The sequence below is a fragment of the Colossoma macropomum genome, unplaced genomic scaffold (assembly GCF_904425465.1).
Source record: "Colossoma macropomum unplaced genomic scaffold, Colossoma_macropomum, whole genome shotgun sequence".
Classification (NCBI taxonomy): domain Eukaryota; kingdom Metazoa; phylum Chordata; class Actinopteri; order Characiformes; family Serrasalmidae; genus Colossoma; species Colossoma macropomum.
The window spans coordinates 61914748-61936363 of NW_023494792.1; the positions used below are offsets into that span (position 1 = coordinate 61914748).

Consider the following 21616-nt stretch of genomic DNA (forward strand, 5'->3'; position numbering starts at 1 on the left):
ATTTTATCTACTTTGGCTCTCTTTGGTTTGGCTTTAGTTTAATGTAGTAATGACAAAATGCTATATGTCAGTGCTGATGTCCAAACTTTCATTAAAAACAGTGGTTTCGAAGTTTTGGGAGTTGCGTCCAGTGTGTGGGGACCTTGAGACTTTTGCACAGTAATGTAGATGCTTACCAGAAAGTGTTTGAGGTTTTATTTGGACTGCAACAATATTTTCCAAGTCCATTTCATACGTCTTTTACAACTCATTTACCTCTGTTTGTACCTATGATCCTCCACATCATCGTCACCACCACCATCATCATCATCATCATCATCATCATCATTATCGTGTTCCATCGACCACATTTTTGAACACATGCTTTTCACCCCTCCCTCCCACTCAGCTAAGGCCTCCTTTCATGCATGTAAGTGATATCCCAACACCTCATTCCCCAACACAGTCCTAATATATGCATGTACATGCCAAGGTAGGGGCAGAGGGTGCACGAAAGCCAGAGATCAAACCTATCAGGTTTTATTTGCCTGAATTATTCATTAATATATCACCAAGGATCACTGTAGAAGTGAGTGTTGCACGTAAATGAAAATCCTCAGCCGAAACTGACGTTCGGAGCTCACTTGGCTGAAACAGAAAATAAAAAAAAAAGATCAAAAACAGTTTCCTTAAACTTAACTTACTGAAGTTATTACCATATGTAGGCTGCAGTCCCACAAAATCCAGCAAAATCCAACAAAATCCAGAGCACATTTAAGATGAAACGTAGGAAGATGTTGGACAATGAGGCCCAGTATATTTAAAAGAGAAGAAATAAACATTAAAAATCAGATTAAGAATTAAAGTTAGATAATAGAGCACCATTACAGGAGAGGAGTGCAGTAGAGCTGACAGTGTTTAAACTGAGCTGAAAGCTGCTTAAAATAGGATCGTTTTCAGGCTGATTTAAAGTGTCCAGTGTCGAGGCTCTTCTAATGCTCTCAACTCAATGTCAACTGGGTCCATTTAAGAGCAGCAAAGTATCTAAACGCTGCTTCTCCATGTTTAGTCTTCACCTTCGGCAGGACTGACTGACCAGTTCCTAATGATTTGAGAGTTCTGCTCGGCTCATATCGCTGCAGCAGATCAGATAAATACCCATGTATGTAGGCTGCAGTCCCACAAAATCCGGCGTGCTCGGCAGCAGAGAACGACTGATCATCTGAGGCAATGAACTCCATTGTTGTTAGTCGTTCTTTACTCTTTGTCTGTAGTTTTGAATGTTTTCATCTTTTGATAAACTGTACAGATGGCGTCGGCGCTGCAGGGACTTCCTGCTTCTGTTGTTTTGCTGTGTTTTGTGTTTCGAGTCGTGTTTTCAGACTCTGTTCAACATGTAGTGGAGAAGTTCTTTGGAGTCTTGAGGCTCCGCATGAGCAGAGCTTATAAATCTGGGGCCTTTTGTCTTAAGATCTGACAAGTCAAGATGAGATTTTTCACAAATTTGTATTACAGAAGCAAATCTGATATTAATTTAAGAGTCTTATCTTACAGCATCTTATCTCAAGTTAATAAATCTTAGCTTACTTGATTGAAGTCAACAATCAACTGTCATGTATGTTGCCTAACAACAGACCATACACACACAGCTGAAACATAAACACATCATCAAAATAATCAAGTTAGACAGACAGCTGCTGTTACTAATATAAAAAGGTCAAACAGAGCTAAAGTGTGATAAACTGTAAGTTGTGAATACTGTGAGAGCGCCCCCTGCTGTTTATCAGAGCGTCGCCGCTCCCCAGTTTCAGTCTCCATTTCCCAAACGCTTTAGCCGAGCGCGCTAACGTTACTCCTCCTAATAAACAGACACACGTTCAGCTCCGTCTCCTCATTATTCACCACCATCACTGTAATATTTCATCATCAACATTAACACACGAAGGTGATCAGAGGGGCGGTGGAGATCGAGTCTGCAGCGTCTGAGATCTTTAAAACGCAGAGTTAGAAAAGAAAATCATCTCACAGTGAAAGCAGCGTTTTACAGTAGAAATAAATGGAGCTCATTATGCTGGTAGTGAACTATGCTGCTGACACAGCTGCCTAAAAACCATAGAAACGGACCTTAAACAGAAGTGAGGACCCTGTTGGGGTTCATCCTAAATCTAAATAAATGTTAATCTTTATTTTTCAACCAAATGTACTATTTTTGATCATTTTCATGCATCATGTGTTCAGTGCTGTTTTGCATGTTCATGCTGTTAGTATTAGACTTGTGTAGCTCATGAATGGTAAGTATCTCCTTGTTGCTGAATAAGTTCTTCATATCCATCTTTGGAGAATCTTAATCAGAGATTTGATGTGCTGTTTGTGCAGCCAGTAAGAAGTCAAAGGGGGACATTCTGCAGCCTTGCGACACAGAGTATCCCAGCTTCGTCTACGAGCCTTCAATCAAGGAGACCAATAGTGTCATCAAGTGTGGGAGGTGTCAAAAGTAAGTGCACAAACAGACGCTTTGGGCTGTGTGTACTGTGGGCTGTGTGTGGTCTTGAGCTCTAATACGTCTAATAAAATTAATTAAAAAACACAAGATGACACAACTTAACTCCCTGCTGATTCATATGGACTAATTAAGTAGGGATAAGGAGACTAAGTAGAGACACCCAATGTAAAATATTACTCCAGTAAAAGCAGAAGTTCCTCCCTTTAGACCTCCGCTTGAGTAGAAGTACTAAAGTATTTGCCTTCAAATGTACTTAAGTAGCCGAAGTAAAAGTACTAAAAGATTAATTATGGCTCTAATTAATCAACTCATTTTAGGTGAAAATATTCCAGTGTCCAGTATTGTAATATCAGTCTTTTAATAGAGTCATTAATTAGTGACGCTGATGTCTATTAAAATTATCAAAAGTACAAAACACTGAAGGCAAACAGTTTCCATCAGGTAGAACTGAGTGGCTCTGAAATCACTTTTTACAAACAAGCAAAGTTTCAGTTTAAGATTTATTTGAACTTAGTTCCAAGTTTAAGTTTAATAAAAACTTTAAACTCAGATTCACAAATGAGTTTCCTTTACTAAACTGCATCTGTAGGTCTCTGTTCATAAACATAAACTAGCCAAAACTAATTTACTATAAAATGAAATGTGTTTGTATAAATTCAGAAAAAAGACACGTCAGTCTCAACTGCATATGAGTACATATTTCTATATTGTGGTCTATTTACACAAAGTTAGGTTAGTTCATCATTTATGTTGAATAGACTCTCCCAAAATTTTACACTGCTGCACTGATGTTGAACCGTGTGCTGCACTGGGTCGGTATGACCAACAGGTCAAAACAAGCTCAAAACAAAGTGACCGCTGTGCCCTGATTGGTGTTCTTGCTTTGCGCTTCTTTTGTTTTGACATGTTACGTTTTTATTCACACATAAACCAAAAGGAACGCCAGATTTCTCATAATGTAGTGGAGTAAAAAGTGAGATATCTGACTTTGAAATGTAGCGGAGTGAAAGGAAAAAGTTCACCCAAAATGGACAAACTTCAGTAAAGTACAGATACACAAAAAACTACTTAAGTACAGCAATGAATTACATTTACTTCATTACTGTCCACCACTGCTTAGTAAGCATGGAAACAGAAGTCAGGGCACATTTAGTTATACAGCACTTTTCATACACTGCGGTCATTCAAAGTGCTTTACGAATAAGAAATGCCAAGATAATCCAAAATAAAATTTAAAAAGATGTAGGAGAATAGAAAACATGATTAAAACATGATTAAAAACTATGGCCCTCATTCACCAACCGCTCTTAAGAAGAAATTTCTTCCTAAAACCCACTTAGGTAAGAACAGAATCTACACAAACTCAAGAGCACAAAGGTGAGAACAGTTCTGCGCTCCAAGAACACGTCATGAATCTGACGTAGACTTTTTCTTAGGACCTTTCTCAAGAACACATTTAAGAAGATGTTGGAGAATGAGGCCCAGTATATTTAAAAGAGAAGAAATAAACATTAAAAATCAGATTGAGAATTAAAGTTAGATAATAGAGCGCCATTACAGGAGAGGAGTGCAGTAGAGCTAACAGTATTTAAACTGAGCTGAAAGCTGCTTAAAATAGGATCGTTTTCAGGCTGATTTAAAGTGTCCAGTGTCGGGGCTCTTCTAATGCTCTCTGTCCACTGGGTCCATTTAAGAGCAGCATAGTATCGAAACGCTGCTTCTCCATGTTTAGTCTTCACCTTCGGCAGGACTGACTGACCAGTTCCTAATGATCTGAGAGTTCTGCTCGGCTCATATCGCTGCAGCAGATCAGATAAATACGCAGCTCCTGACCATTTATAGAGCAGGAACAGCTCCTTAAAGCCTATTCTGGAACAGACTGAGTGTGAGGATTTAAGAATGGGGGGGTTCCTTCTTTTACTCCTAGTGAAAACTTGAGAGAAGAGCTTAGCACTGAGTTAACAATCAGCAGAACCAATGACAACGAAAGTGAGTGTGTATACATGCACTCAATAATCCGATCATAATTAGACTTCTGCAGTTATCTGATTATTTAAATGGTCATGTAAACACCATACTCTAATCTAGAAATCCGATTAAGAAATCCGATAGAGGCTGGATTTTAGCTCAGTAATCAGATTTCTCAGTGCATGTAAACTCTGATTTCTATTGGATTTCTCAGTCTGCGCATGCGCGAGATCAGACGGTGGATGTCGTGAGACGCAGCAAAATACTGTTGGAGCGGCGCTGAAACCAAACATGAAACAAAGGATTTAAATATTCTTCATCTTCTAGATGATGTGTGTTCATATTTTCAGGTAAAGCGGCGCGATGTTTAAAAAAAAACGCGGCATAAAGTTTGAGTTTTACGTTACGTTTACGTCACGTCGTCTTCTGTGAGTTTATTGGCTGGTTGCAAAGCAGAAATCTGATTACTGTCTGACTCGTGTAGACCCGGGGTTTCCCCTTTATCTGATTACTCAAGAGCATGTAAACACGATCAGATTACAGACAAAATCCGATTTTCTGCAGTTATCAGATTATTAGGTGCATGTAAACACTCTTTGACATCTATGGCTGCCCAAAGTGTGGCCCACCAGAAAGCTGCCCTAACCTCATGCAATTACCCAATAAGAGAACAAATTTATTTTTACACTATAAGTAATTTCTTTTGTTCTTATTTCCTTTTAAAAAATATATTTTGGAAATATTCTAGTAACAAAATACAGAGTAATTTGTAATGGTAATTGTAAATAGTGTTATTTGAGGATGGTTTGTCTTTTTGGTCTTTAGCCCACCACAAACATTGCACCTTTGCCAGGGGTGCCCAGACAAAACGTTTGGGCAGATCTGCTATAGACTGTTAATTTACAACAGATTGGACAAAATGGTAATGATAACGCTGAGATTTCTGGTTCTAAAATTGGAGTGACTCGGCCATGTTCATGGCTGCTGTGAAATATACTCTGTAAGATGCTTTACAGACTGGCTGGAACAAAACAACATTAATACTGATCTGGCAAAAAACTGACAAAACTGAGCTGAACTTGATATTGCAACAGTTTTATGGCTCAGTCTGATTTGGTCAGACTCTGAAGATCAGACTACACGTTTGGCGAATGGTGTTGGGTTCATTTCTGGCTGATTCCAGGTTGTTCAGCTGTTCTTCTGTTACAGCTGCCGACTGAAAAGCTGCTCAGTGGTGATGACAGTTTGGGAATTTAGTGTGAGGAGCTGGAGAACGAACTGCTGGCTGTGCAGCGAGTGGGCGGAGCTCGTTACTCTGACATAGCAACAAGCTGCTCGTTAAGGAACTATAATTTGGCAGAAGGATATTAAATGCCGCTTTCACGGCCCAGTTTCACGATAACACACTCCCTCTTGTGTTCTATTGCTTAATTAACACATCCTCTACAGGGAACAAACTTAAATATGGTATCTTTCTGCAACCTGTAGTGTATAATTTGTATATTTGTCGGAAAAAATAAAACGGAAAATCTAAAATGTGCCATAATTGTTCCACAGATAACATTATATACATGTAAACAGTAATAATGCATTAAAATGGAATTTAAAGGGGGTGCCCAAACTTTTGTGCATGACTGTATGATTGCACACATCAGTGGTATTCTGTATTAATAGCCATTAATTAATGGATTAATCTTTGATCATTATGTTACTTGAGAACCACAGCCTAATGTTAACTAACTACACTGTATTTTGTCACACAATGTATTTATAACCGTTTTGTGTAATAATTTAACGAGATGTAGCTTTTAGACCCATTAAATGCTTCGAATGTTTGGTTCCTAGTACTGTAATGGTGAACAATTTTGACTCGATAAATTTCTCTAGAGGTGCATTTCACACCGAACCACTCTGAATGACTTTGTTCACATCTATACCACTGAATGATTAAGTAATTTTGCAAAATCGGTGGAGTTCCCCTTTAATATTAGGTCATGTCTGAGCCACAAGCGCTACAAGCATCAATGGTAACTTGCTGGCTAGCCGACGTTGGCGACTCAAATGGTGCTGAGAAAAGAAATTCCATTATTTGGGTTTTCTTCAGTATCAGCGCTCATACCACTTTTTCTCTTTATGGATTTCATTTTCATATCAGTCTCATAAATTTTGAACTCAGCCTCAGGGCAGCTCTTTTGAATAAGTCTGTCCAGTCAATAGTCTGTGAATGACGTACAGTACTGTGCAAAAGCCATCATTTATTTAATTTCCTGTCATAACAGCCATTAAGTACACATTATTCATTATTATGGGGATATTAGATATCTGGGGAGATTAGATATAAAATAATCCACCTGAATAAGGAAGGAGAAAGTCAAAGGAAAGTGAGTGAAAAAACGGGAATTTCCAACAATGGAGTTCACGAAATGACTAAAATGAGAAAATGTGCCTCCTAACAACCACCTGGAAGAGCTGGTCAACCCCAAAACTGCCCCCATCAGATAAACAGCACTTAAAGCTTTCATCTTTGAGAGAGAGGAGAAAATCAAGCTGCTTCAGATCTGAAAACATCCACAGGTGTTTCTGTCCATCCTTCCACTGTGAGAAGACGACTCAGCGCTGTGGGTCTGAAAGGATGTGTAGCTGATCAAGAAGAGCCTCACTGAGAAAAGGAGACGGACACATCAAACAAAGAAGCTGAACAATGGACTGACCACCCCAGAGTCCAGACCTCAACACCACTGAATGTGTTTGATTACTTCAGAAAATGATCAACCAGCTTCTAAGACTGAACTTTGGAGGTGTGTCTGCAGATTCTTTGAGGAGCTGAAAGTGAGTCTCCTGAAAAGAATGGAAGCTGGAATAAAGGGAAAGAGTGACTCACTGACTCAGACAGCTGAGAGTAGATTTAGCTGTTGAGGCTTCTGTGTAAGTTTTCTGTTTCTTTCTGACACTGAAAAATGAGTTGATTTGTGCTTAATGGACGTTTTGACTGGAAATTAAATGACATTGGTCTCTGACCTCTGTACGACGGCGTTTTAGGGTCACTGTTAATACAAATAAAAATAGTAGACTTCGAGCATAAAGTCGTAATATTTAGAGAAAAAAAAGTTAACTGTAGGGGGGCTGCCATAACACGTTGGGGTCTCGGTTGCTGTACTGTAGGGGGGCTGCCATAATGCATTGGGGTCTCGGTTGCTGTACTGGCGCTGGAGCTCCACTCACTCCTGTCTCTCTGTGGATCATTTTGATCATCATTCTCACTGTCTGTGAAACTTCATGCCCTCTTTGAATGGTGTGGAGATGGAGCCCCTGATAGCCGTGTAGACGACCCTGCCTGAGATTCTCCTTCAACAACACAGACAGACAGTTTCCTCCGAGTCCGTCTGGCTCTTTATTCCAGATAAACACAGTTTCCTGCTCAGCCGTTTCAGCCGGTTCTTATCCTAATAACAGGCTGGTGCTGATGTGCAGGAGAGACAGGGAGACTGAGTGTTTCTTTATGGGTGAATCGATATGAAAGTAGAACTCCACCAACTCACCGCCCCTCATTTAACACCAGGAGGTGCTGCTTCACTCTGCAAAGCCTTTGGACACAATATTGCGACCTTTCCTGTTATTAATGCCACTTTAATGTCGTAATTCTACAACGATTTCTCTAAATATTACGACTTTATTCTCAAAGTCTACTATTTTTATTTTTATTAACAGTGGCCCTAAAATGCCGTCGTACTTTTGCACAGTACTCTGTGCAGAGGGTAAAACTCATTGATGCGTGTGAGAGTGGGTGGGTAAAAAGCAATTTAAAAAATGGCACCCAGAGGCCCTTTATGACTCTCTCAGGTAAGCCCATGCTTTAAACTGCCGCTCATATATGCAGCTCTTTCCTTACGCAGTAATTAAGTGCGGCTATAATGATGCACACAGAATAATCTTTGAAAAGTAAGACATTTACTAAGAACACGTTGAACTGTTCTTCCTCCCAGCCATTAATGTGCAACGGACCGACACCAGAAGCTGATGTGCTTTAAAAAGCTTATCACTGCAATGTTCTAATGCCCCCTAGTGGAACAAAGGACTCATGAGTATCTGCTTTGATGAGAACCGGTATCAGAATATATTATTCTGTTTTCACGCTACAAAAAATGATATCTTAGCCAGAGAAAACATCTAAAATGTAGTTAATATATCTAACATTTCTCATTATAAGAATACTTTAGGATTATTCCACCTATTTCTATACATTTTTACTTACTGTATGAAGTAATTTAATGTAGTGAAATGTCTTATTTCATTGGCGGATCATTTCTTGTTTGAAGAAATAATGACAATAATTTTGTTTATTTCAAGAAATAATACTTAAAGCAAGTAAAATGTTCACTTTCATAAGATAAAATTACTTAAAACAAGTTAAAAATAATAAGAAATAAGTTAAATAATCTCATAATATTCAAATAACAGCCTCATAATGAAAAATGTTAGATATATATATTACCCACATTTAAGATGTTTTCACTTGCGGAGATATAATTTTTTGCAGTGCATAGCTCCAATAAAATATAACTGACAGTGGATTTGATATTGACACAGAATGACTCATCGTATTTGTCTCTTTCTCTCTTCTTCTCTTTATCTTGCAGGGTGTTTGTGATTCAGCAGATCCCTGACAGTAACCTGTTGTTGATGGTGGTCCAGGCGGACTGCGACTGCTCTCGCCAGTACTCGTCCATCACCATGGAGCCCAGAGAGGTCAAATATATCCTTACCACACTGCAAAAAATATCTTAGCAAGTAAAACATCTTAAACGTAGTTAATACATCTAATATTTCTCATTATGAGACTGTTGTAATATTGAAGATCATTTGGTTATTTCATGAAATGATGCTTAAAACAAGTAAAATGATCTGCCAATGGAACAAGACACTTTCATAAGATAAAATTACTTAAAACTAGTAAAAATGTGTGGAAATAAGTGGAATAATCTTGTAATATTCTTAAGACAATGTCATAATGAGAAATATTAGATATATTAACTATGTTTAAGATGTTTTTGCTTGGAAGGTTTGGGAATAAATGCAAATAATTAACTTGTATGAGTCAAGGTAGTTAGGGCAAAAAGTTTGGGCACCCCTGGTCAAATTACATGTTTTGTTGATTTTCTGAGTGGAGGTCAGTTAACACTTCCTCTACAGAGAACACAATTGATATGGTGACTGTATTTTTTCTGCAGTTATCCGTGCATACTGGGGAAAAAATATAAAACTCAGTAAATAAACAGTAATTATGCATTAAAATGTGCAGAAGTGTGTTCTCTGTTCAGTTATTTACACGTAGACAATCAACAACAACATGGAATTTGACCAGAAGTCCCCAGATGTTTGCATATCACTACATGTAAGTCATAGGGTTAGTTACACAGTAAATCACATTTACATTTGATCGAACATCAACAGGTCCAAGTCTGCACCTTTTCTGTTTATTTCAATTTTAACACGTTATAAAAAATGACAAAATCTGCAAAACAGGGTCATACATAACAGTAAAATTTAATCAAATTCAAATAATAAAGAAATATCTCCTCTTCTCCTTATGAATCCATATGGAAAATAAATACCTGTAAAATGTATTAAATATATAATATATATATTAAAATACATATTTATTATTTTTATTTTCTCGTCTGGGCACACAGGTTGTAGATGTACTTTTATTAAGTGAAATCGTCAGACCACGTTGGAAGGTAATTTTGTTTGTTCCAAGCACATTTTTTAAAATAAGCAAAATTATCTGCCATTATAGTGAGATAATTTCGCTCAGTAAAATTGCTTAAAACACATAAAAGTGTCCAGAACTAAGTTAAATTATCCTATAATTTTCCTACGACCATCTCAAAATGAGATATATAGACTATATTAAATATATATAGAATACACTTGGTTCTCTAAGGGTTCTTTACTAAAGGGAATGGTTCCATTTATGGTGAAATCGTTCTTCAGATTGATGGAGAATGTGTTTTATATTTTTCTATATAGAACCTTTTTTAAAATTATTCTGTATAGCACCAAAAATGGTTTTGCTATGGTTACGATGTCAAGCTTGTAACAATAGAAGAATACTTTTTGGTGCTATAAAGAACCATTTCAGCAAGCAAACCATTGCCTTTACTACAGAACCCTTGAAGAACCATCTGTTATTTGAGGTAATTTAGAGATGGATATCAGTTTTTGTAGTGGGTCTGTGTCTCTGCCTTTCAGTTTTAATGGAGCTGCAGTGTGCTGTCCTGTGCAGAGCTGCGCGAGGCCACTCTGTCGCTGTAGCAGGTGAAAAATTGAATAGTCTGTATTTCAGATTTTCTTCAATCATAAAGTGATCAGTTAAGAACATATTTGGGGTGTTTGAGCTCCTCTGATGATGCTTTGCTGTGTTGAGAGCTGGAGTCGTCCAGTCTTGTCGCAGCATGCGATGCACATTTGCCGCAGTCGTGTAAACGCTGCTTAGAGTTAAAGAGTACGAGGCGGGGGAGGCATTCCAGGGGTACAGAGCAGAGGTAATTAAGCTAATTACTGTAATAATATAATAAGGTCATAATTTAGAAGGGCAAGTCGTAATGGGTTCTGGATTTATTCTTAACTCCACATCACATAATGCCTCAGTAAAGTGCGACCGGATGAAGTCTCAGAAGATCCGCAGGCGACCCGAATCCTGTCACGCCTACCACCCTCAGGTAAACGCATGAATATCACAACTACCAAGAAAGAAGAGGAAGAAAGTATTTCGCTGTTGTCGGAACAAAACCTCGTATCTCCAAAATGGTAACTTTACAGGAGAATGAAAAACATACTTTATTTTTAATGTAAGTCAATGGAACCAGACCTTTTTCTGAGTAATTTTGGGACTTTTCTTTTAGTCTATTCATCATGAAATTTACACACAATGTAAAGGGTACCAGGCATTTTCAAATTACGTTAAAAACTGAAAAACGTCCAAAATGGAGATGCAAGGTTTTCTTCCGACAACAGCGATTTGTATGTCAGACTAAAGGCCTCAGCAGACTTCTTGCAGAGACGACGCTCGTCACGGAGGCTTTGTGTGCCGTGTTGTGCACATGGCAGCTGGGCGAACTCCACGGACGAAGACACTACGCGACAAAGCCTCTGATTGGTTGGTAAAAAAAGAGGCGTGCCATAAAACAAAGGTGGACAACTTCGAGGAGCTTCGGCTTTAGGAGATACACTAATATTTCACTGTGAAACACGTATTTGTTAAATAAACAATGAATAAGATACTAAGTCTACTATTCAGTGGTACTAATTAGTACTAAGCCCCAAAACATACAGCGTATCTTATATTTAGGTTCACAAGAGGATGAGGCTGAAGTTGGCTTTCTATTCACCAGCTTCTTGTTCAAATTTTCCCGTTCCACCTTAAATGGTGGCAACATTCAGAACTCAAACGTCGCCATAGTTAGAACTGTGAAAGAATCGTTTTTTTTCAGCAGTCATGAAACTTATCACAAAATGACAGCATCCTGAGGAGCATCCGCGACAGGCAACACGAAACCCCTGAAAGTATGCGAGGTTGTAAGCTCGCGAAGGTGTTTTAGTTTCGCAGGAAGTGCTGAGGCCTTTAGTGATGCACCGAAATGAAAATCCTTGGCTGAAACCCAGATTAAGGGCTAAAAACTGAAAAAACAGTTTGTATAAAATGACTTGATAAAGTTATTACAGTGTGTAGCTACTGTATGTACCATGAAACCCAGCGTCCCTGACAACTGAGAACTGTTGGTCATCCAAGACAGTGAATTCCATTATTGTTATTCTTTACTCTTCGTCTCTGCACTGCAAAAAATATCTCAGCAAGTGAAAACGTCTTAAATGTAGTTAATATATCTAGTTTTTCTCATTATGAGACTGTTGTAAGAATACTGTAAGATATTACAGCTATTTCTAGGTTTTTTACTTGTTTAAAGTAATTGTATCTTATGAAAGTGTCTTATTCCATTAGCAGATCATTTTACTTGTTTTACGCATTATTTCTTGAAATAAACAAAATTATCTTCTTTTTTCTCAAAAAAAGTAAAATGATCTGCCGCTTTCACTGGATACAATTATTTAAAACAAGTAAATATGTCTAGAAACAGTCTTGCAATATTCTTACAACCATCTCATAATGTGAAATATTAGATATATTACATCTTTCCTGTCAGTTGATTAGAAAAGATCTACAAACAGACCTGCACACAGGCTGATCCAGTACAGACTCAGCTTAATATCACTGCTGACCCCCTGATAAACTAATTTAGGCTCTCAGAATATCCTAATTATTATTTTAATGCTGGTAACATTTTTCTGAGATCAATTTCTCAGGACATTCGCCAGCTTTTTGTTCGACTTTTCCCTTTTTCACGTTCTGAACTGCGGCGCCATTTAAGGTGGAATGGGAAAACTCGAACAAGCAGCCGGAGAAAAAGAAGCTGACTTCAGCTTCTTGGAGGGTTGAAAGGCCTGATATAAGGAGGTTTCTCTATTCCCGCTTAACAGCTGAGTAACTTATTTTTGCTGTTTCACAGAACCGACAGGTCAGTATTTTGTCTCGTTTGCTAATGTTTGTGACAGCTAGTCACAGCTGCTGCACCATTTAAGGTGGAACGGGAACATTTAGACAAGAAGCTGCGGAGAAAGAGGCTAAATTCAGCCTCGTAGTTTTTGTTTTTTTTTCATTTTATTTTTTTTTTACCCGATTTTCTTCCCAATTTAGTCGTCTCCAATTCCACCCCGCTAGTTAGGACTCCCCCAATCACACGATGCTATCAACGCTAGGAGGGTGAAGGCTAACACAGGCTTCCTCCGAGACCTGTGAAGCGCCACCACTTCTTTTCGAACTGCCGCTCACGCAACGTCACTGGACAGCCGAACGCACTCGGAGGAAAGCGCCAACCGCCAGATCTGTTACGTCAGCTAACAGACGCCTGCGCTGACTAGCATCGCGCTGAGTGATGGGGGGAGAAGGAGGGGCCATCCTACCCACCCAGAGAGAGCGAGGCCAATTGTGCTCTCTCGGACTCCTGGCTACAGACGGCTGTACCATCACCAGGGATCGAATTCGCGATCTCCTGATGATAGGGCCAACGCTTAGACGGTTGCGCCACTCGGGAGCCACAGCCTCTTAGTTTTAATGCTGGTAGTATTTTTGATAAGGAGTTTTAGCCTAGCAGAATATCCCACCCAGAGGTTTTATTTACGGGTATACCTGTCATTATGCACTACAGTAGAAGATTTCGATAAGGTAGCACAGCTCGTCAGAGCACCGCCACAGCCTGCCTTAGTTTTGTGTAGCTTAGTGACATCAAATTGATGCGCAGTAGCTGTAGCTTGTATATAGCGATATTAGCATTATAGCTTTTTAATGACCTCATAATTCGGAGGATCCAGTGATATTCGGGAGAAAAATGTTCACAGAACAAACCGTATCGGGTACTGCACCGTTTTATTTAACACAGGGGGCGATAGAAGCGATTTTTTGAAAACCCTATTCATTCTGGCCATAAAGAAATGGAGCTCAGACCTGGATTTCCTAATATGGGCATAATGCGAACTACAGAATGACGCACGACTACAGTGGTCTATATGGGAAAAACCCCAACTACAGAATGACTCACAACTTCAGAGGTTGATTGGACATTATGTTTCCATAAACGTACATTTTCTCTCCATCTCGGCTCCAGCTGGAGTCAAACCAAAAGAGATAACAGCTTTTGAGTTTAAAGAAGTGATTAAAAATGATAAATGTAGTCACGAATCTAATGTTTTCTGAAGCTTCAGCTCCTTGTTTGGCTGCAGCGTTTTCCAGAAGCTGAGGCAGTCAGAGGGCTTATGCAGCAAGTCAGTACATTACAAAGGTCAGCACAGTCCAAAATAAACATGAGTCAGCTTCTCGACTTCTTATCATCCTGTTCAGCAGGACAAGCCCTGACCAACAGAGGGGTTTCTCTGACAGAGAAAGGGAGCTTTCTTTAGTCACTCAGTCTAAATCTGCCTGTTCTACCTGATTCCAGGAAAACGCCAAAGATTGTGGAGGAGCAGCGGAGATCCGGATATCGACCCTCCTCTTCCTGACCTCACTGTTCGTCTCAACTCTTATACACCGTTGACGTGGTCATCTAGATCATGATGACCCACCAGGCCGGGGTCACACAGTGGAAGAGCTGCACATAGGCATGATTCGCATTTTCTTGGATGTCACTTTATTTGTTCTTTAAGAAATGAACTGAGTGGCTTTGGGCTACGAACTGCACGGTATGAACGTCATACTTTATTATTTTTCTCCACTCTGAAGCCGTAATCATGCCTGAGAAGAAGAAACAGCTGACAGGGTGTCGACACTTTGACATCACTGACGCACTTCTTGGTTATTTTCATTTGACTGGAGTGAATAGTTCATTACACAAATACACAAATATGAACTTTTGAACACGGATTCCTGGACTCAACAGCTCAGAACCGGCTTTTATACTGAGTGTCTTAACAAAAAACATGTTCTGTGTCTGAAACTGTGGACCTGCGGTGAATAATGTATGAAGTCTTCGGTCCCACTTTATATTATAACTCTGTAGTTACATGTGAACAACATATGCAACAACAATGTAACAATTAATGATTTAGTCACTGTTACAGATGGATTACAGATGTACAGCCTGTGTAATTACACAAGTGTATCTTAGTAGTTATGAAAGCCTATTCTCCCTCATGTAATTACACAATGGTAATAACATAAATGTAATTACATTCATAATCAGACTGGAACAGCAGTTTTTTTTCCAGCAGTAGAATTAAGTATGTAATAACTTACATTAAGACATTATTTATACCGTATCTGCCAGCTTTCCTAACAGGTAGCCAGCATTTATGTTGTTAGTGCTGAGACACTGTGACCAGTTTCAGCTTTAAACCGTTCTGTAATGTGGCAGAACAGCAGACGACCCCTTATCTTAAATTGTAGCTATTATGACACTAATTAAATGTATTGCATTTCCCCTAAAGCAGTGTCTATATCACCACTCCATTATTACACAGTACTTACATAACAACTACACAGGAACTGCCCACTTACTTTAAAGTGTAACTTTAACACTACAGGAAAGTTCCTGTGTAGAAGATACACTTGTGTAATTATATGAGGCAAAACTGAAGTTGATACATGTGTAATTACATAGGCTGTACTTCTGTAATCCATCTGTAACATTGTCTAAATCATCAGTAGTTACAGTGTTGTTGCATATGCTATTCATGTGTAACTACACAGTTATTAAAGACAATTAATATAAAGTGGGACCAAGTTTTCTTTAAAAATAGTGCATAATGAAAGAGACCAAACTTGGCATGAAGTCAGAAGCTCCCTGGACCTCAAAGTGCTTGTTGAAGAAACACCGGCCTTCAGAACTGCTTTGGCACCGGACAGAACGGGAAACACAGTGTATGAAATACGACTGAAAAAATAAAAGACTGGTTTGTCTGGTATTGATTTCAGTAAAAATGTAGCCGTTTTTCTACTGATTAAGCCTCGAACTGAATTATTGTCAGAGATGGTCGACTGTTGAACATTCTTGATGTTTTACGACTACAACTTATCCACAGAACACTTTTCAAGGTTCTTCAAGGGTTCTTTAGTAAGGACAGTGCTTCTTTAGAGAACCATGAACACTCAAAAACCGTTTGCATGCTTAAAAAGTTCTCATGGTGAAATGGTTCTTCATATTGACTGAGAATGTGTTGTTTATGGCTCTATACAGCAGCGTAATTTGTTCTGTTACAAGCTTGACATCATACCATATACAACACGTTCTCCATGAGCCATTTATCATCTACAGAACCCTTTAAGCATGCAAATGGATCTCTGAGTGTTCTATATAGAACCATTGTCTTTATTAAAGAACCTTGAAGAAAGATCTATTTTAAGAGAGTACTGTTACGAGCTTGACATCGTAACAATAGAAGAACCCTTTTTGATGCTACATAGAACCCTTTTCAGAAAGGTTTTATAGAGAACCATATACAACACATTCTCCACCAATCTGAAGAACAATTTCACCATGCAGAGAACCATTTAGGCATGCAAATGGTTCTTTGAGTGTTCATGGTTCTATGGAGAACCACTGTCTTTGCTTGAAGAACCATCCTCTACACTCCTGCTCAGAAGTTTTAGTATACTGGCTTTAAAAGAGTTTAGTTCTATTATTTAACCTTTTTAACTCCGTGGAACCCCCGGTGGTTCCAAAACGCACTTCGTCATATTCTTTACTTCATAACTTTCATATTTCATAAGCTACATTCTAAAGGTGGGGGTCGTATGAGAGCTGTAACTGTCTTCTTTCCAGTCAAATAGATGGGTGATGTCATTTTAAACCCTTATAATAAAAGAAGCTGAACTCACAATTTTTTTTTCTACTGAAAGTCAACCCATTTTTCACAAATCTGGGCTATAAACTATAAACAGATGGCGTCTCTTCAGTGATCTGCTCTGTAAACATTATTTTTATAAAATAATACAAAGAGCGTCTAAGATTTTTGGCTTTCAGCAGTAAATTGTAAGCATATAGCAATATGTGTATGATCATAAAACACATGTTCTGTTGGACGCTTCTGTAGAACGACCCACATTGAGACAAGGTAGCTGGAACTTGGAACATCGATCACAAAGTGTATCAAGATCTGGGTTAAGTTTAGCGAGTTTAACCTTCGTCCAGTACACTTGATGAACCAACTTCAACTGAATAAGACTGTTTAGCACAGATTGAAGAACTGTGGATAGCAGGTGCTATTTGGGTGGTGGATCATTCTCAGCACTGCAGTAACACTGACGTGGTGGTGGTGTGTTAGTGTGTGTTGCGCTGGTCTGAGTGGATCAGACACAGCAGTGCTGCTGGAGTTTTAAACACCTCAGTGTCACTGCTGGACTGAGAATAGTCCACCAACCAAAAATATCCAGCCAACAGCGTCCTGTGGGCAGCGTCCTGTGACCACTGATGAAGGAGTAGAGGATGACCAACACAAACTGTGCAGCAGCAGATGAGCTATCGTCTCTGACTTTACATCTACAAGGTGGACTGACAAGGTAGGAGTGTCTAATAGAGTGGACAGTGAGTGGACACAGTGTTTAAAAACTCCCCCAAAAAATAAGAGGTTAACTGCAGAATGCTTGAGGGCAACGGCCAGAGAGTCCTCAAAGAATGAGGTGAATGGAGCTAAACAGCTAAAAATACATGATTAAACTAGTTTCTAACCATTAGTGTACTTAATTATGGAAAGTACGAATGTATTTCACTAAAAAGTCAAAGAAAATTTAGGTGTATCTTTCAATTTTTCTACAGTTAATGAGTTTTGGGCAGCAGGACGCTAACATTACTGGTACTGAGTGCTGATTGGTTGGCATTACTACTACTGAGTGCTGATTGGTTGGCATTACAGCTACTGAGTGCTGATTGATTGGCATTACTACTAGTGAGTGCTGATTGGTTGGCATTACAGCTACTGAGTGCTGATTGGTTGGCATTACTGAGTGCTGATTGGTTGGCATTACAGCTACTGAGTGCTGATTGGTTGGCATTACTACTACTGAGTGCTGATTGGTTGGCATTACAACTACTGAGTGCTGATTGGTTGGCATTACTGCTACTGAGTGCTGATTGGTTGGCATTACTGCTACTGAGTGCTGATTGGTTGGCATTACTGCTACTGAGTGCTGATTGGTTAGCATTACTGCTACTGAGCGCTGATTGGTTGGCATTACTCCTACTGAGCGCTGATTGGTTGGCATTACTCCTACTGAGCGCTGATTGGTTGGCATTACTCCTACTGAGCACTGATTGGTTGGCCAGCTGATCAGCTCATTGCCTGAGTTAAGTTTGGCGTTCACTGACGTCATGAACATTCATGTGGCAGCGTAATAAAGTTCTATAAAAAGCTCTTGAAAATATAACAGCAGTGGTAAAATGTTTTATTCTGTTCTGTGTTTAGGAAATGAATACATTCTTCTATATAAAAATGTTTAAGAATTTACAAACGATGATTTTTGCGTACATGTTACATATTAACCTATTCGTTTTGTACTCGCTCCAGAGCGCCCTCTAGCATTTGGAAAAACCCTGAAGACATTACACATTCTCTGCTTCTCCGACGGTGTTTTAGGGCCACTGGTATTAAAAATAAAAAAGTAGACTTCGAGAAAGAAGTCGTACTATTTCAAGAATAAAGTCGTAATATTGTGGCCAAAGGCTTTGCAAAGGAAAAGCAGCACCTCCTGGTGTTAAATGAGGGGTGGTGAGTTGGTGGAGTTCTACTTTCATATCGATTCACCCATAAAGAAACACTCAGTCTCCCTGTCTCTCCTGCACATCAGCACCAGCCTGTTATTAGTATAAGAACCGGCTGAGCAGGAAACTGTCTTTATCTAGAATAAAGAGCCAGACGGACTCGGAGGAAACTGTCTGTCTGCGTTGTTGAAGGAGAATCTCAGGCAGGGTCGTCTACACGGCTATCGGGGGCTCCATCTCCCCCCATTCAAAGAGGGCATGAAGTTTCACAGACAGTGAGAATGATGATCAAAATGATCTACAGAGAGACAGGAATGAGTGGAGCTCCGGCGCCAGTACAGCAACCGAGACCCCAGCGCGTTATGGCAGTCCCCCTACAGTACAGCAACCGAGACCCCAACGCGTTATGGCAGCCCCCCTACAGTACAGCAACCGAGACTATTTTTTTATTAGCAGTGGGCCTAAAACGCCGTCGTACTGCTTCAGCGTGATCATCAGAGAACTTTTATTTTGAAAACAGCGCCTGCGGTGCTGACCGCGTTCACGGGCGGCCATCTTGGTGAGGTCGCTGCTGTGCTCGCCGCTCTGCTGATCCGGCGGCCGCTGTTCAGAGCTGTTTATCAGTGCGGACTGACGGACTGACGGCGCCGCCGCGCTGTGAACGGCAGGAGACGAACATTAACCGCGCTGTCTGTTTTTATCCAGCCGAGCTAAACGCGCGTTAGCAGCCATTGAATTGGCTGTCCTTTATTTTCTGAGTGAAGAAGCTGCTGGTCGCCAAACTGTCCACTCTGGAGGAGGACGGGGAGGTGAGCCGCTCCGAAACACCGCTATATCACCTCCGCTCTGCGGGTCTGCAGCGCCCGTTGGCGACGAGGCTCATAGCGCACATGTAACTCTGACGGACGAGCCTGGCTGCGGTGCTAAAACCGCCTTTTCGCTCTGAAAACCGGCCCGTTTTTGATTCTCTCCCCTGTTCGAGTCTGTCAGGCTGAGCTGAGCGGGTTTGCATTGGAAAGGTCGGTGGCGCTGTTTGTTTTTCTGTGGCGCCCCGCTGTGGCCAGACGAGGAATCGCGGTTTGGCCGGCTGGAGGTTTCTACATATCAGCCTCCATTAACGCGGCCAGATGCTGAATATAAACGCGCTTCTGTTTGAGCTGCGCAGTGTGGATCTGCGTTTAAAAACAGAGTGATGGCATTGCGTTCCCTCGCAATAATTTTACTTTCCATCGCAATAATTTTGCGTTCCTTTGAAAATGTTATGGTGTCACTCGCAACAGTTTTACGTTCATCTGCATGTGTTTTGCCTTTCCTCGCAATAAGTTTGCGTGCTCTTACAAATATTTTGCATCCCCTCGCAATAATTTTACACCGTCTTGCAAATGTTTTGCCTTCCCTCGCAATATTTTTGCATTCCTTTGCAAAAATTTTCGTTCACTCGCCATAAATTTGTGTTCACTCACAAATGATTTGTGTTCTGTTGTAATCATTTTACGTTCCTTTTTAAATGTTTTGTCTTCGCACGTAGTAATTTTGCCTTTCCTTCGCAAATGTTCCCGTGCAATAATTTTGTGTTCCCTCACAATAATTTTACACTATCTAGCAAATGTTTTGCTTTCCCTCACAAATGTTTTGGGTTCCCTCACAATAATTTTACGTTCGCTTGCAAGTGTTTTGCATTCCCTCGCAATATTTTTCCATTTCTTTACAGTAATTTTCATTCACTCGCAATAAATTTGTGTTCATTCTCAAATGTTTTGTGTTCTGTTGCAATCATTTTGCGTTCCTTTTTAAATGTTTTGTCTTTGCTCGCAATAATTTTGCTTTCCCTTGCAAAATCCATTGCATTTGCAGGGGGAATACAAAACTTCTGTGAGGGAACACAATTTTGTTGCAGTTTTTTTCCACTGAAGCTCTTGAGGGACTCTAACATGAATTTATATATATATATATATATATATATATATATATATATGTATGTCATTAATGTGATTAATCGTATCACAGTACAGTACATATGATATACACTGATCATATCGTGTGTATAGTCAGTACTTGTAGACACTGACCAACCGCATGTTTCATTATAAAGAGAGCAAAATTTGTCCCGTTTAACTGAATTTAGTGCCAAATACTGAATAAAAATCATGGTGTTCACAGTTTTTGATAGTATTTTTAAAATGTAGGAATACTGGATCTTTTTTCTCAGTTCCAGCTGATCAGATGTCTGAAAAAATTAATATCGTAACGTCATGCATTGTAAGAACTTCTTCAAGTATCGCGATATAACATTTTTGCCATATCGCCCAGCTCTAGAAATTGGAATTGCAGAATGTGAGGCGCAGATGTCGACACGTAAACATCTGTTCACTGTTTTCTCAACCCGTCATGTCCTCTTTCTGTACCATGCACTGTCTTTTAAAGGGGAACTCCAACGATTTTCCAAAATTTATGCACAGCTCAGTGTGTGAGCTGTAATCAGAGAGATTCAGAGTGGTTTGGTGTGAAATGGTTCAGATGTCTTTACAGTGGTGGTGATAGGAACCAGGGGTCGCCATGACTACAACACAAATATAGACATTTTATTTACTATCCAGAACCACCAGTGAACCTACACGAGTCTTCTGAATGTTTATATGGAACATTGATGATAGTCAGCCTGTATGTTTTTTATAAAAATTACAAATGTATTAAAAATTTGGTGGAATTTTCCTTTGGCAGTAATAAAGCAGGCTCAGTTGTACTGTGACAGAAACCAGTAGAATAACCTAATTATAACTAATAACTTAAAATGTGCTTTATCATCATGCAAAATGACAAACGATCGCGCTGTTGATTCATCAACACAGTAAATTATAAT

At 39.6% G+C, this 21616-nt stretch overlaps 2 protein-coding genes across 2 annotated transcripts in view; both read left to right on the top strand.

The window, feature by feature from the left end:
* cacna2d4a (calcium channel, voltage-dependent, alpha 2/delta subunit 4a) overlaps nucleotides 1-16075 on the top strand; it is a 191438-nt gene extending 175363 nt beyond the window's left edge. Inside the window, exons 36-40 of the mRNA XM_036577757.1 lie at nucleotides 389-409; nucleotides 2356-2473; nucleotides 9088-9203; nucleotides 11090-11172; nucleotides 14503-16075. Coding sequence (XP_036433650.1) covers nucleotides 389-409; nucleotides 2356-2473; nucleotides 9088-9203; nucleotides 11090-11172; nucleotides 14503-14598 — 434 coding nt within the window. The 3' untranslated portion in view covers nucleotides 14599-16075. The remainder of the gene's footprint in view (nucleotides 1-388; nucleotides 410-2355; nucleotides 2474-9087; nucleotides 9204-11089; nucleotides 11173-14502) is intronic.
* Nucleotides 16076-19329: 3254 nt separating this feature from the next.
* stk38l (serine/threonine kinase 38 like) overlaps nucleotides 19330-21616 on the top strand; it is a 28061-nt gene continuing 25774 nt past the window's right edge. Inside the window, exon 1 of the mRNA XM_036577759.1 lies at nucleotides 19330-19565. The gene's annotated coding sequence lies outside the window, so the exon portion shown is untranslated. The remainder of the gene's footprint in view (nucleotides 19566-21616) is intronic.